Source organism: Chelonoidis abingdonii, chromosome 2, assembly GCF_003597395.2.
Source record: "Chelonoidis abingdonii isolate Lonesome George chromosome 2, CheloAbing_2.0, whole genome shotgun sequence".
In the NCBI taxonomy this organism is placed as follows: domain Eukaryota; kingdom Metazoa; phylum Chordata; order Testudines; family Testudinidae; genus Chelonoidis; species Chelonoidis abingdonii.
The window spans coordinates 165,103,892-165,118,636 of NC_133770.1; the positions used below are offsets into that span (position 1 = coordinate 165,103,892).

General features: G+C 49.5%; 1 protein-coding gene across 1 annotated transcript in view; it reads left to right on the forward strand.

Annotated features, from left to right (window-relative positions):
* The first annotated feature begins 8,770 nt into the window (after window positions 1-8,770).
* The window catches only part of ADGRA2 (adhesion G protein-coupled receptor A2), a 145,197-nt gene continuing 139,222 nt past the window's right edge, over window positions 8,771-14,745 (forward strand). The window contains exon 1 of the mRNA XM_032773991.2: window positions 8,771-9,009. Coding sequence (XP_032629882.1) covers window positions 8,771-9,009 — 239 coding nt within the window. The remainder of the gene's footprint in view (window positions 9,010-14,745) is intronic.

Sequence of the window (14,745 nt, forward strand, 5' to 3'; positions counted from 1 at the left end):
CACGGATAATAGTGCTGCAGTTTCACATTTGAGTTCATTCAGAACTGTTTGGTGATACCATCTGGCCCTGGTGACTTATTACTGTTTCATTGATCAATTTGTCCAAAACCTCCTCTGCTGACCCTTCAATCTGGGACAGTTCCTCAGATTTGTCACCTCAAAAGAGTGGCTCTCAGGTTGCAATCTTCCTCACATTCTCTGCAACACAGACTGATGCAAAGAGTTCATTTAGCATCGCCACAACAGCTCTGTGTTCCTTTAGCACCTCGATTGTCCAGCACCCCACCTGATCGTTTGGCAGGTTTCCTGCTTCTGAAGTGCTTAGAAAATTTTGTTGCTGTTAGTTTTTGTGTCTTTTGCTAATTGTTTTTCAGATTAGTTTTTTTTGGCCTGCATAATTTATACTTTTACACTTGACTTGCCAGAGTTTATGCTCCTTTCTATTTTCCTCAGTAGGATTTGACCTCCAGTTTTTAAAGGATGTCTTTCTGTGTCTCTCAGCCTCTTGATTCTGTTTAGCTAGGATGGTATTTTTATTTTATTTTTTTTTGTTCTGCTAGCAGGCATTTCACTTTTGTGACTGTTCCTTTTAATTTCCATTTAACTAGCCTCCCCATTTTTTGTAGTTCTTCTTTTTGAAGTTAAGTGCTACTGTGGTGGGTTTCTATGTATTTGGCCCCCTACAAGGATATTAAATTTAATTAAATTATAGTTGCTATTACTGAATGATTCAGCTATATTCATCTCTTGGATCAGATCCTGTATGCCACTGTAGATATAGCTTTTAAAAACTAGGTTTTGGGCAGGGAAGCCTGAACGAACACTGCAGAACTGGCCATTTCATAATGTAGCTTTGTATTAAAGTCCTATCCGCATGGCATATACAAGATTTATTCAAATTGCACATTAACTTTGGACTCTGTATTAACTATAGACCCTCCAGGCTCTCTCCCTGCCTTGGAGAAGCTTAGACACCCCCATGATGATGAACTCTCCTGTACAAACAGACCCATCTCCCAGCACTTCAAAGCAGTTGTGAGCCAGGGAAGCAGCGAAGAAGCATGAGTTACTCTGTCATGGAGGAACTGTTCTTTGGGGATTGAGAGACCATCTCTGGGTAGACTTGGCTATCTCGAAAAGAAATAAAAACATAGATTATTCTAGGCTGGAATCATGTGTTGCTGCTCTTTTCATAGCAGTGGGTGAGGAAAGACTCCATGCTAAAGCTATATTTAGATAAATATCAATACTAAATAAGCAGCCTCCTACTCTAAAGGCAGCTTTTGAAACCACTGAGCTTTGCAGGCTTCAATTACCCAGTTAGGAGGAATCCAGTCTGTCCAGACACTGTCCTCTCCCTCCTCCTGCTGCTAAGTCAGGTTTGTTTGTTTCAGATGATATCTTGTGTGTTGCAAAGTACTTGGCTTCAAGTTTGATCTTCCTGCCAATCTGTGAAATAAAATCAGTGTGACCCTATTTGACAGATGCACAGAGAAGTGATCAGTGCTGGCTTTAGCTTTCAACAGGGTGGGGCTGCTGGGAGGACTTGGATAGACATGAAAGTTATATGTTTTCCCCATTAGGCATCATTCAGTATAGTATATAGACTTCATGTGATGCTCAGGAGGGATCTCATCCAAAGGAAAAGCAAGCTGCATTGTTTCTTCTGAGGGCAGGAAGCATGGAGGAGGAGGAGATGACCTGGCTTCAGTTTCTGTCTGTGCCTTCAGGCCAGTCACTACCTATGGATAAGTTTAGAATCTCTCTAGAGGAAAGGGAGAGAGAGGAGCAAATGTGGCTGAGGCTGTGCCAGCACAACGTGTGGGGGAAGGTCTAGGAGCGGCTCACCCAGCATTGGAGGGTGTCCCAGCTTAGGGTTAGAATGCTGTCAGAAGATGGCAGCTGGTTTGTGCAATGACTGATCTGAAAATAATAGGTATCCCCAGCACAACAGCCACCTCCCTGATTACCACTTACATAAGAACGGCCATAGGGGGTCAGACTGATGGTCCAGCTACCCCAGTGGCTGGTGCCAGATCATGCTTCAGAAGGAAAGAACAAAACAGGGCAATTATCAAGTGATCCATCCAATCATCCGTTCCCAATGTCTGGCAGTCAGAGGCTAGGGACACCCAGAGCCTGGGGTTCCATCCCTGACCACCTTGGCCAATAGCCTCATAGACCTATCGTCCAGGAACGTATCTAATTCTTTTTTGAACCCTGTTACACTTTTGGCCTTCACAATATCTCCTGGCAATGAGTTCCACAGGCTGACTGTGCGTTGGGTGAAGTAGTACTTCCTTGTGTTTGTTTTAAACTTGCTGCCTATTAATTTCATTGGGTGACTCCTGGTTCATATGTTATGTGGAGGGGTAAATAACACTTTTTCTCCATACCAGTCATGATTTTATAGACTGCTATCATATCCTCCCCGAGTCGTCTCTTTTCTAAGTTGAACAGTCCCAGGCGTCTTAATCTCTTCTCATATGGAAGCTGTTCCACACCCCTCATCATTTTTGTGGCCCTTCTTTGTGCCTTGTCCACTCCATTGATACTTCTCAGCAGTGTGGCCTTGGAGACTGAGCTTTCTTTTCTCCTGGGGTTTCTGTGCTCATCAGCATGGTGCTTGTGTCGACTCAGAGGGTCTCTTTGTGGATAGAAGCATCTTGGTCCTGGAGAAGTTTCCACCGCAGCGGCCTGTGCTGTACCTGTTCTGTGACTGGAAGACTGTCTGTCTGCAGCTCCTTTCAAATGCTCTCTATCTGTGACATTCCCTTGCTGGGGAGTCAAACCTTTTCCAAGCCTGGCTGCTGAGTCAAGCCCATCCACTGTGTTGTGACCTGTTTCAGGTCTGCGCCTAAGATTAACAAGAGCTTCTCTGCATCTGTGCCTGCAGCATCCAATGAGAACTTGCTCTTTAGAGCAAGCCCTTGGCTCTAACACCCTGGTGTTTGGCTCTGATGAGCAGCTGTAGAGGCGCAGTTGGGCTGTAGTCATTGTCACTCAATCCCTGCTAGCAATTCTACATAGAGCTTCATCCTTGGGGTTGCTAAAAGTAAGAAGCCATGAGTGTGTGAGATGTCCCCTTTGGCACAGCTTAGGGCTCCCATGCAGAATGCCTGTGTGTTGCTGCCCTCCAGAGGGCAATGCCCCTCTCATGGGTATGGTCTTCATGTGCACTGTCCTCTTGTGAACAAGTGTTGTTAGGGGAGGGTGTGTGGATTGGCCTAGCTCTGTGGGGCACGCCATTCAGATCTCTTTAGAAGACTGCAAAATGGTTAACTTCTTAACTGATTTTCATTCTCACTCTGGCCAGGACATTCTTGCAGTTGAGGCACTCAAGACCTGGGCTGAAGTTCCTGTTCATCCATAGATTGACTTTGTGATACTGGGCAAGTCATTTAAACTCTCTGGGACCCAGTTCTCCTGCTGAGTAATGGGGGCTGTGAGGATAAATCCATATGCATTTGGAGGATGCTCTGCTGCTAGAGAAAGCTAGGGAGAGCCATACACCTACAGGAAGCCCTGGTAATAGGCCAACGTGAAAGGCTGAAAACCTCACCAGTGCTTGTTTTTGCAGCATCTGAAAACCAGTGGTTTGGATGTAGCCCTTCTAACAGATGAGCCCTCAGCACAATGCAAATTGCACCTGTTGACAGATGTAACGCTTACTATTTTGACATGTCATTTGACCTGCCTAATAGGATCTGTGAAAGCTTCAGACAGGATAAAGGCCTTACCTACACACGGTGAGGGTCAACATTCATGATGGGCTATCCAGGGGCTGGAGCCTGTTGCAGATTTCATCAGTGGAAGCAAAATGAGACTTGTTTACTTCTTGGATAGCAGATTTCCTCAGTGAAATGTAAAAGAGGTTTTTATTGGACGCAAATGACTCAAAGCCAGAGTGTTTTGCTTTTGAGGTTGGGAATGGAGAGGGTTAATGTGCCTCTAACACTGAGGCTCTGATGTTATAGCATCAACTAAGTTACGCAGTTGTTTGGTTTAGCAGGATAATGATTCAGAATGGAGCAAGCTGGGTGTTTGTCTGGGAAAGAGTTTAGAGGGGCTTGGAAATAGCTGAAAGAACTTGTACATGAAACTCAGATCAGCTGGGAAGCACTGTTTGAACATTCTCCTCTAGTGGTGACGTCCCTGGAATGTCACTTTTGTTATTGGTTTGGAGGAGGGTTGACTCTGTGGAAGTAACTTTATAGGAGGCTGAAATGCTGAAGACCACGTGCAGGGGCACGATTGCTTCAACGTGCTGTAGAGACCATTCCAGAGCTCTGGCCGCAGAATGCTGCCAGCCTTGACCAATATCCTGCAGGGCTCAAGAACTCGCCAAGCCCATTCCTGTCTGTTCATGAGGAACTCACAATTAATGCCGTGTTTTCGAGGGCCCCTTCTAACCACTGGGTCAGACACATTGCCCTCGGAAATAAAAGGCAGAGAGTGCCTCAGTTATGGGTTGGCGTTGGATCCAGGGCAATGCTCAGTATGTATTTGCATAGGCAGCCTGCTACCTCCCCACTGGCTCCCAGGAGGGAGGAGAAGTGAAACAGGTCATTAAGGCAACCCAGAATAAATCAATGGGTGAGAGCCTAGTCCTGAATGGCTAGGCCACCCACTGCTACCCATGGAACTCTGGACAATGCATAAATCTTCTGTGTCTCTTGGTTGGAGTTTCCTTAACTTCCTTGTGTAAATTAGTAGCAAAGCATTAGGCTATTTCCCTGGTGGGATATTTGCAACTGAGCCCTAATTGCTATTTGTAGGATGATGGACCCATTGAGGCCTGCTGCTAGCTTCAGCTGACCAGTATTTTGGCTTTTTCAAACACTCCAATATCCTAATCCGAATACTTGTTTACTTAAGGTTTGAGCAGAGTGGCCTACTGCCATCCAGGGCAGTAAGCATAGGGCATGATCATGTTTGCAGGACTGAGCCCTTGTTTTCTTCTTTGGGTGGTAGTTTTTTTTAAATTCCCAGAGGCCTTGTCACTTTAAATCATGTCGCAAAGGAACAAAATACCTTCCCTTTGTTACTAGCAACACTGGAGGTTAAGAGTGAAAGAACTTTAATCTGCTAGGGTTAGATTTTCCAGAAATGGCTAACTTTGTTTAAAACTCTCAAAGTCAGTTTCCCTGTTGTTCAGTCAATATCATTGATGCAAAGCTGAGATCCTGCAACTTGGGGTTCACCTGTAGCACAGCAGGGGGTGTGTCTGTCTTTTCTGGCTGTTTCTAATAGACACTGACAAAAAGATAAGTGGAAACACTTCTGTGAATGTCAGTGTTTTTGAAAAGCTCGTTTGCACCAAGTATGTGGTGCGCTCAGGTTAAGTTGCCTCCTGCTGTGATACTCACTCCCTGGAAAGGAAGGCTTAAAGCTCCATTTAGGAGCCCAGGCTGCCACAGGCTCCAGTCCCAACAGAGCTGACTCCTCAGTGAGATAAAGCCTGTTCCCTGCCATTTTCTGTCTTTGAGCCATTATGATGAAACCTTAAAAACTGATTGGCTAGTGAGGAGTGTGTCAGACTCCACTTGGCATGCAGGCTGGGCCCCAGGCAGCAGCGTGGGTGCTGGTCAGCTAAGCACAGGGCCATACCTACTTGCAAGACACTGTATAGCTTGACTGACCATACATAAAACCTTTCCCAGCCTCAGGATCCAGGGTGTGTGCTCACTCGCTCAGGGAGGGAAGGGTGTTCATGTGCCATATTAGAATAACCCCTCCCAGGCTGACTAGGGTGAACACCAATTAAGTCCCATTGTCAATTTAATAGGGGACAAATAGGATGTTGGGTTCCAAGGAGGGTATAACTGGCTGGACCTCACTGGTCTCTAGTGCTAGAGTTCACTAGCATTTGGCTAGGTGGAGACAAGAAAGACTTGGGGGCCCCTTGCAGCATTTCCTGATAAAGAGATTGGGTTCACTATGAAACCTGGTTCTACAGAAATCATTTCCTCTCCCAGCTCTGCCTCCCTGGAGTAATCTCTCTTGACAGGCTGGGGAACTGCAGCTGCACTTTGCTCCTTTCAGTGGGTTCGTCTGTGCTTGCATTCTGTTCCAGTTTCACAGTCGCAGGTTTGTTACAGTAACACTTAACATTTACCTAGCTCCTGCTACCCCAGGAGTTCAGTGCACTTTGCTGCTATTAATTTAGAATGACTATCCCCAGTGAGGTAGGTCAATATCACCATTTTACAGATGAGACTAAGAGTGGTTAAGGGGCCAATGCTGAAAGGTGCTGAGTGCTTTCTAGGTCCCTCTGCCTGCTCCATTGGCTTCTTGCCATTCCTGATCAGCTGAAACACACTGTGCCAGCCGACTGGGGTTATGCATCTAAAGAGCTGTGCTAAAAATCCACCTGCCTGTGTCCCCAGTGTGAAGATGCCTATGCGAGCAGCTTGGGCCTCTGTGCTGCTGGGAGTCTGCTCCCCTACCCTATCCCTGCAGTGAGCTGCTCTTCAAACAGCCCACTGCAGAGATATGTGTAGGGAAAGGAAGGAATAAAAATTTTCTCTCCTTCAGGAGGGATTAGTGGGCCCTGATAGCTACCCATAGTGCAACACTCTGGAAATCGACGCTAGCCTCGGTACATGGACACACACCGCTGTATTAATGTGCTTAGTGTGGCCGCGTGCACTCGACTTTATACAATCTGTTTCCAAAAACCAGTCGCTGTAAAATTGGAATAATCCTGTAGTGTAGACGTTGTACCCTGGGAGAAATCATAGTTGCAGTGACCTTTCCCCAGCCCTGACTCCCTCCTCTCTCATGTTGGGGCTCCTCAAGAATTCATTGCCCTCTTTTGATCCCTTTGTATTTGAAACACCACTGGGCTATGCACAAGCCCCCTGTACTGGGAGATGAGGGGGAAACAGCAAAGCCAGCTTCCACCAGTGAGACACAGGGTGCAGGGCCAGGATGAGCAATATTAAAGTTAGTATGGAAACCACTGAAGCAAACAGAAGCTTGAAAGCATGCAGTATGGAGGCCAAGAGGGGCTGGAAGAGACAGACCACAAAGTGAACTGCAGAAATGCCTTTCAGTTCTTACTTCCCAGCACGTGGTACCCTTCGCTATACTGCCGTCAGTCCATATGCATCATCCCTTTTGTGCTGTGTTTGTACAGCACCTAGCACAATGGGGTCCTGGTCCATGACTGGGCCTCACAGGTGCTACTGCAGTACCTGTGAAGAATAGCAACAGGACATTCACACAGATTATGGACACTGTGGCTTCACCACACACACTTAAGCATCTCAGTCTGGCTGTAGACACTGAGACAAGTGATCTGACTCTCAAGGTGTTGAGCACCCCAGCAACACTCCAGGCACATGGGCATGCAACTAGAAAACAGGCCTAAGGAGGAGAACAAGAGTGAAGCAGGAAAAGGGAACCTGCTGGATAAGGCATGTGGGGCTGAGTGGGAAGCCAGGCAGAAGGGTGTGGCAATGGCTGTGTTGCAGGACTTGACCCAGTTGGAATGGAAGAGGGAGCAGTGGTTGTCAGACTCCCCAAGATGGTGCAATGGCTCGATAAGGGGGGTTGCCTCAATCTTTAGTGCCACCAATGCCTCCTTCACGCTACAGGCCCTATCACAAACTACATCACTCAGCTTCAGCTCAACCCACTGCTACACCAGTGTCCTGGAAGGCTGCACTGTCACTGACTTGTGGCCCATTGGCTCAGCTCTTCTGTCTCCTGGGCAGATGGACAGGCTTTCCACCTTGCTAGGCGGTAACCTGCCAGGTGCTGTGCCAGGATGTGGTTCATCTGCTATCCAGTCTCCAATAGTGGCCTACAGCAAATGCTGCAGGATGGACAAAGTGTCCTGGCCCGATGGTCCCTATACAGGAGCAGATGCTGCCCTCCCCAAACTTTGCAGATGCAGAATGTCTCCTCCCAGGGAAAACCATCCTCCTGGCTCCAGCTCTGACCCAGCCCCAGCAGCCAAGTCACTGGGGAGGGTGATAGTGCTGTGGGGTGAGGGAACTGGAGTGCTCTTAACACGCTGCCCACTCCTGGCTTTGGACTCAGAGTGGGGGCAGGTCTGGCTGGGGGGCTTACCCAGCGCCCAAGGGCTGCACACCCGGTGTGTGAGGAAGGTTCCCGCTACCTCTCCACAGGCGCTCTGGGTGGGCACCTTCGGCGGCTCAGTGGGGCCGGTACGGGAGGACGTCGGGGACTCCGGGGAAGAGCCCTGGGAGGGCGGGTGCCGCAGGGCCCCGAGATGTGTCGGGGAGCGCTGGGGGGCAGGAACCCCGGAGGTTTGGAGAGGGCGCGCACGGGCCGTAGGGGCGGAGCCCAGGGGCTCGGTGGGCTGAAGTGGGGCAGAGGGAGGCAGGCGAGCAGGGGCCGGGCTGGGCGCTCCCGGAGCAGGGCGGCGCTAGGGCCCCGCAGCCGGGCCTGGCGGAGCAGGGGAGGGACCCGAGTGGCAGCCGCAGAAACCGCTAGGTCCCATCCCGAGCGCAGCGGCCGGACACTTCCCACCGGCAGCCGCGGAGCCCGAGACCCCTGACCATGCTGCGGGCTGCGCAGGGCACCGGGCAGTCGCGGGAGGCAGCCAGGCGCCGGGGCGGCTCCGGGGGGGCCTGAGGGTGGAGCGCCCCTGGGAAGGAGCCGGGACCCTGCACATGGCTGCGCCCGGGACCTGGCTCTAGGGGGCCCGCACCCCTGTGCGCCCAGGGCCCTTCCTCCAGCGGAGCCCCGGCCGGGGGCGGCGTCTCGTGGCTCGGGGGCGCCCGGCGAGGATGGGCTGATGGGCTCGGGGCCACCCCGCAGGATGCGCTGCGCGGCCGGGCTGCTCTGCCTGGCCGCCTGGCTGTGCGCGGGGGGCGCCCGTAGCTGCCCCGCGCAGACCCCCCGCTGCAAGTGCGTGGGGGAGCGGCCCAAGGGGCTGGGCCTGCCCGGCGCGGCCCGCAGGAAGGTGATCTGCAGCGCCGAGGAGCTGCCTGAGCCGCCCGACCCCCGCCTGTTGCCCAACACCACGGTCACCCTGTGAGTAGCGAGCGCGGGCTGGGCTGAGCGCTGGGGGCGCAGGGGGCGGGTGGACAGCGACAGTCCCGGCTGCCGGGACCCCCCACCCCAACAGCCCCTGGTTCCCGCTGCCTCGTCCAGCACCCAATGCCCCCTATCTGGTTCTCCATCACCCACTGTCCGTACCCCTAACAGCCGCGGATTCCCCCTGCCTGCCCGCAGCATGAATCCCCCCCATACCTGCTCTCTACGCACCCAGAGTCCCCCTGCCAACCCCACATCCAGCCCCTATCTACCTGCTCCCCAGCACCCACCATCCCTCTAACACAGGGGTTCTCAAACTGGGGGTCGACTCCTCAGGGGGCATGAGGTTATTACATGGAGGGTCCTGAGTTTTCAGCCTCCACCTCAAACCCTGCTTTGCATCCAGCATTTATAATGGTGTTAAATGTATTTTAAAAAAGTGTTTTTAATTTATAAGGGGGGTTGCACTCAGAGGTCTTCTGTGTGAAGGGGTCACCAGTACAAAAGTTTGAGAACTACTGCCTGAACAGCCACCGATCTCTCCTGCCTGCCCCCAGCACCCACCCTGATTCCCCCTACCTGCCCCATACACACCCAGAATGATTCCTCTGCCTACCCCTGTGCCTCTCTCTGCATTCCCCCAACACCTCACCCAGTACCTCCCAGTGACTGCTCCCAACACCCCCAAAGTTCTCCTTCTGCCAGCCCCTCCGCTTGCCCCCCCCCCCAAACTCTCACATACATCTCCCTTTTTTCCACCAGTCACTTCGCTTCCCTTAGGCCAGACGTTTTTCCTGTGTGTAAACTCTGCTGGGCTGTTGGAATCCAGGGTCCAGCGCTCCGTGGCCAGAGGGGATGGTGGGAAGTGTTGTTTGTTTGTTGAGGGCTGGAAGCAGGCACCGCTTCCAAACCACATAATGACCGGCCCAGGCCCCTGCCTTGGGGGAGCGGGGAAAGAAGGGGGCTGAGAATTCAGGCATGTGATTGGGATGATGATGACTTCGGTTGCGGGATTAGGGCCCACTTGTGCTGGTGGTGAGGTGAATTGAAGAGGCTGTACGTGGGAGCCTTGCACACAGAGACCTCGTCTGTACATCAGTAGACATGATTTCCTAGGATCTCCCATCATCACAGCTGTACCCAGGGGGTGACAATGGAAGCTGGTGCTGTCAGAGTTCTAGCCACCATGAGGTCTGAATGCACCCAATGGCAGAGTGTGCACCAGTGGGAAATTTGCGTAAGCACAGCCAGGGCGTGGGGGGCCGTTCCTAGAACATCAGTGACATGGAAGAAGGCACCAGGCAGGAAGGACAGAAAACCCACGGGCAGCAACTCGGGCTCCAACTGTGTCTTGGTCTTGTCGACTTCCAAGTGTGCCACTCTTGGTGTGCTCATTGGGCCCAGTCTCACAGTCTGTGCTCAGGCCAGTGGTTCCACTGACTTCATTAGCACCACTCACCAGAATACGGTCTGTCCATTCTCAGCCCTGTTCGTTTCAGGTCAGACAGAGTCTTCAAGAAGACTGGAAGAATGGAAGTGGCTAGATAGGCATGGTCACGACTGTAAAACAAAATTCTCTTTGTGGGCCTGATCCAGAGTCCACTGATGGTAGTAGAAAGAGGCCCATTGATTTCAGTGGGGCTTGAATCAGGATGGGTGCCGTTTCCTGCTGGTCTGTACTAGCAAAAGTTCCTAGTGCAGGCCTGGCCTGAAAATCAGTGAAATCAGTTTCACTTTGGTTTATAGTCAGTTTCATTTCCACCTTTTCCTTTGGCAACATCTGGGGCTTTACACAGAAAGCTTTTGTTTGAAAACAACTGTTTCCACTGGAAATAATAAGGCACAGGTTTCTTAAAATAGCTCCCTTTCCCTCAGTTTGATCTGACAATGTAAATTAGGGAAAGTTTTTAAAAGTTCCATCTGTCTTTTCATTGTAACACTTGATTTTCAGTGGTTTGTATGCACAGAAGAGGTCTCACAGTTGAAACTTGTCTTAAAAGTCCTCGGAACCCCACTTTGTCAGTTGAGGCAATGTTAATATTACTTTATGCTCATCTGGAGCCTGATCCTGCCAAGGCTTTTTCACTTGCTTAGCCATACAGACAATAAGCAGGGTTCACTGGGACTGCTCACAGGGTGTGATGTTAAACATATGCGTTGAGTCCCTGCACCTGCAGGTGTGTGCTTCATTTTATGCATTGTGAATTGTCCTATTGAAGTCAACGGGACTATCTGCAGTGCATAAAGTCAAGCACTTGCATAAGTGTTTGTAGGACTGGGGCATGTTTTCTGAGCTCCAGCATATAGGCAGTGGAGCCATTTTTAAAAAGCCAAGCAATGTTCTTGTTCTGTGTTTAACTCTGGTTTGGATTTACTCTTGCGTCAATTTTTGTTAAGGCTGTTAGTATGTAGTGGTGGTGTACTTATCAGTTTGTTTTTTAATTACAAAATAAGGAATTTTGTTTTTAAAGCCATGACATGTGCATGCAGTGGCTGTGCGGATCATTCAAGTTCAGAAAGGGTGGGGTTACTCTAGCAAGCAAGTCTACTGCACTCTGGTGCCTGACACGTTTGGGGTTCTGTTCATAAAGTACATTTTATCCCCCCGGCCATCTTTTAGCCTGTGCTCTAGCATACTTGACATATTGGCTAAGATTTTCAAAAGCAAGTAGTGATTTCATGTGCCCAGCTTGTATCACTTTAAAAGGGTCTGATTCTCAGAGTGTGGGTGTTCAGGGCTTTCTGAAAACCAGGTCCCTTTCAGAGATCTCAAGCTGGGTCCCTGAAAAATGAAGTATCCAGATTTTCTAGTCCTTTTTGGAAATCTTGGCCAGTGGGTGCGCCTGCGTGTGTGTATACACATAGATAACCTATTTTGGCAATGTGAAAATCTTCCCACAAAGACAACACGAAAAGATGTAACTTCAATAATACCACTGTAAATAGTCCCAAAACAATAAAACCAGTGAGTTTCATAATTAACAGTGATACCTGCCATATGTAATCTACTCTCTCCTTTAATTACCACCATACATAACTCAGAAATTCTGTTAAGACATCTGATCACTCTTCTCACTTCCCAGAGAAAACGGCTTTTTATTTTTATAGTTTTTTCAATTTACATCCCTGTCTCTTCCAAATGTGCACTAGGGCCCTGATGCAGTAGTCCAGCCTTATTCAACAAAACACACAAACACATGCTTTGATGCTTTGCTGAACTGGGACTTGGATGTGTGGCTAACGGACTTTATTTGCTGCTGAAATGCTGTATAGGAGGAAAGAACCAAACCGCACTGAGTGGCGGGGATGGTGAAAGCAGAAAGGGCATTTTGAAGTCTGTCTTTCACTGATTTAACATTGCTAGTTAATTTGCTACTTAATTTTCAGTAATTTGGCTCTCGGAGGGAGAAGCTCATTTGCTGATAGGGTTATACAGAGACAGCACGCAATGCAAAGTAGCAAAGCCTGATTGACCATACAATGGACATTAAGAGGCACCACTCAAAGCTGACATGAAACTGACAAACACAGGCAGAAAGCTACAAATATTCAGTGACCCCAGACTTTAGTGTCCAACACTAAACGTGATTTATTCTAAACCTTTTCCAGATGGAAAAATCAAAACCAGAGGCTTCTAGTTGATGAGCGACCCGTTTAGATTACGAGGGCGTAGTGGCTTGGTCTTCCGTTGGATTTAAAGTAGGAAAGCAGCAGTTGGCCCTTGAGAATCACAGGGTATCCGTTCCATTCTCTGTAGGTATTCACGCTGCTCTCATCACTGTCGTATCTGAACGCCTTCCAGTCCTGCATTAAGCAACATGACTAATGTCTATTTCTCAATGAGTGGTACTGCTGAAAAAATAGTTGCACTTCAAACCCATCCTGAAGGATCTGACAGGGGAAGATCTATGGGCAAAGCTCCTGAGTAACTCTGCAGGAGAGACTCTTTAGATAAAGTTGTAGAGCAGCTGATTTTTCATGGGAAATGTTTGGGTACATTTTGTTTAGAACAATAACAATAACACTTGGCACTTAAAAGTAGGGCCCTAATTCTAGTCGTCTTCAGGTCTGGCCAGAATACAGGGACACGTTAGGCCTGAACGACCAGCACTAATTCTGTCTAGCTTCTGTGCCCAAGCAAGTTTTTCCTGCCAGAAAGTGATGTAACCGGTATGGCACAGGGGTGCATGGGCCCTGGTCAGGGTGGTACGTGCTAAAACACATGGAGCATGCTCCCTGCCCCACCGTGCATCGCTCCTCTGCTGTTCTGCCTCCCTGTGGAAGTTGGGGGAGACCAGCATGTTTGAGCTGCAGCCAGAGTGGGGAGCACCCATGCGTGTGCATCACCCGCAGCCAGAACATGGCCTGTGATATTGTAAAAGCCATGATGGTTTGTGTTTTTGAGTTTCTCTCTCTCTCTCTTTTTCTTTTAAACCACTAGGGATGTTTGATGGAGCCAAGATCTTTGTGGCTTCAGAGTCTCAGCAGTCGCAGCTGCTTATTCACCCCTCAAGTGAGACTCCTCGCTGGTATCACAGTTCTCCCCACCACAGCCAGAGGGAAGGCATGGGGGAAATAAGCAGCAGTGTTAGATAAGAGCCAGTGCATCCAAGGTCCTGTTTCCATGTGAATGTGTCCAGTAATGGAAACCAGGGTTAGAGAGAACCAGGCACAGAGGCAGAGCCACCTCTACATCCTTCCATCAGGTGTTGCAGGGTTGACCTCCATGGATTAAACCGCAGCCTCTTTCCATAGTGGCACGAGTGATGTGGATGAGAGGATCAGAATCCACGTTTTGTATTTTCCTGCCGTGTCTATAATGCATGGCTGATGCTCATGAAAAGCCTTCTGTTTAGACAAAGTACAGCTCGTTTTCTCTCCATCCAGCTCCCCCGTGGGGATCGGTGCTACGCAAATAGATAGAAGCTAAACCAGTGAAATGCCAGCAGATGTTTAACTACAGAAATTAACTCCATGTGGTGGAGTGTCTCTGGCAAAGGAAGAGGCCTGATTTGCCGAGAACCGGGGATGCTGAGTAGTGGGGATTGTCTGCTCTGCCATTTGATTGAAGTCCTCACATTGTGCCCGGGAGGCTCTGTACAGACCATTGCACTCCAGGGGAGCAGCATAGCTAAGGGCTTGATCCTACAAAGTGCCCAGCACCCTCCAGTCCCATTGAAGGCTGTGGAAGTCGAAGTTGCTCAGTATCTCGCAGGGTCAAGTCTTAAATAGCCACAGCTGTCTTAGCACGCCATTCTGCATGGCTTGGCTCCGTCCTCTTGCCAAAGCAACTCCATCACCTGGAGTCGGTTTCTAAGGAAATGGAACAGCTGCAGGTATGGGATGTTGTTGGCTCTGGTTAGAGCTTTTGTGCTTTGTTATTGCAAAAAAAAGCAATTTCTTCAGCATGCAGCCATTAGAAACCTGCCTCGGCTAATGTTCTTCTCTAGCACCCACGACCCAAGGTCAGGCACGGTCACATGCTGGGGGAAGTGTACAAGGGGGAAGGTATATTAGACCACTAATATCCTAGTGCAGTATGAACAAAGTTGCCAGTTAGCACTTGTTTATGTTTGTCTCTCACCTGCCCTTGCATACATGCATGTATTGGTGCACACATATGTGTTTGTGTGTGCCATATGAGCTGGTCTGTGGCATGTTTTGGGGCTTTTACAGCTACTCTGGTTGGCACAAAGAGCCATTATCCAAGCTGCAGCCTTGTGGATTAGTAAT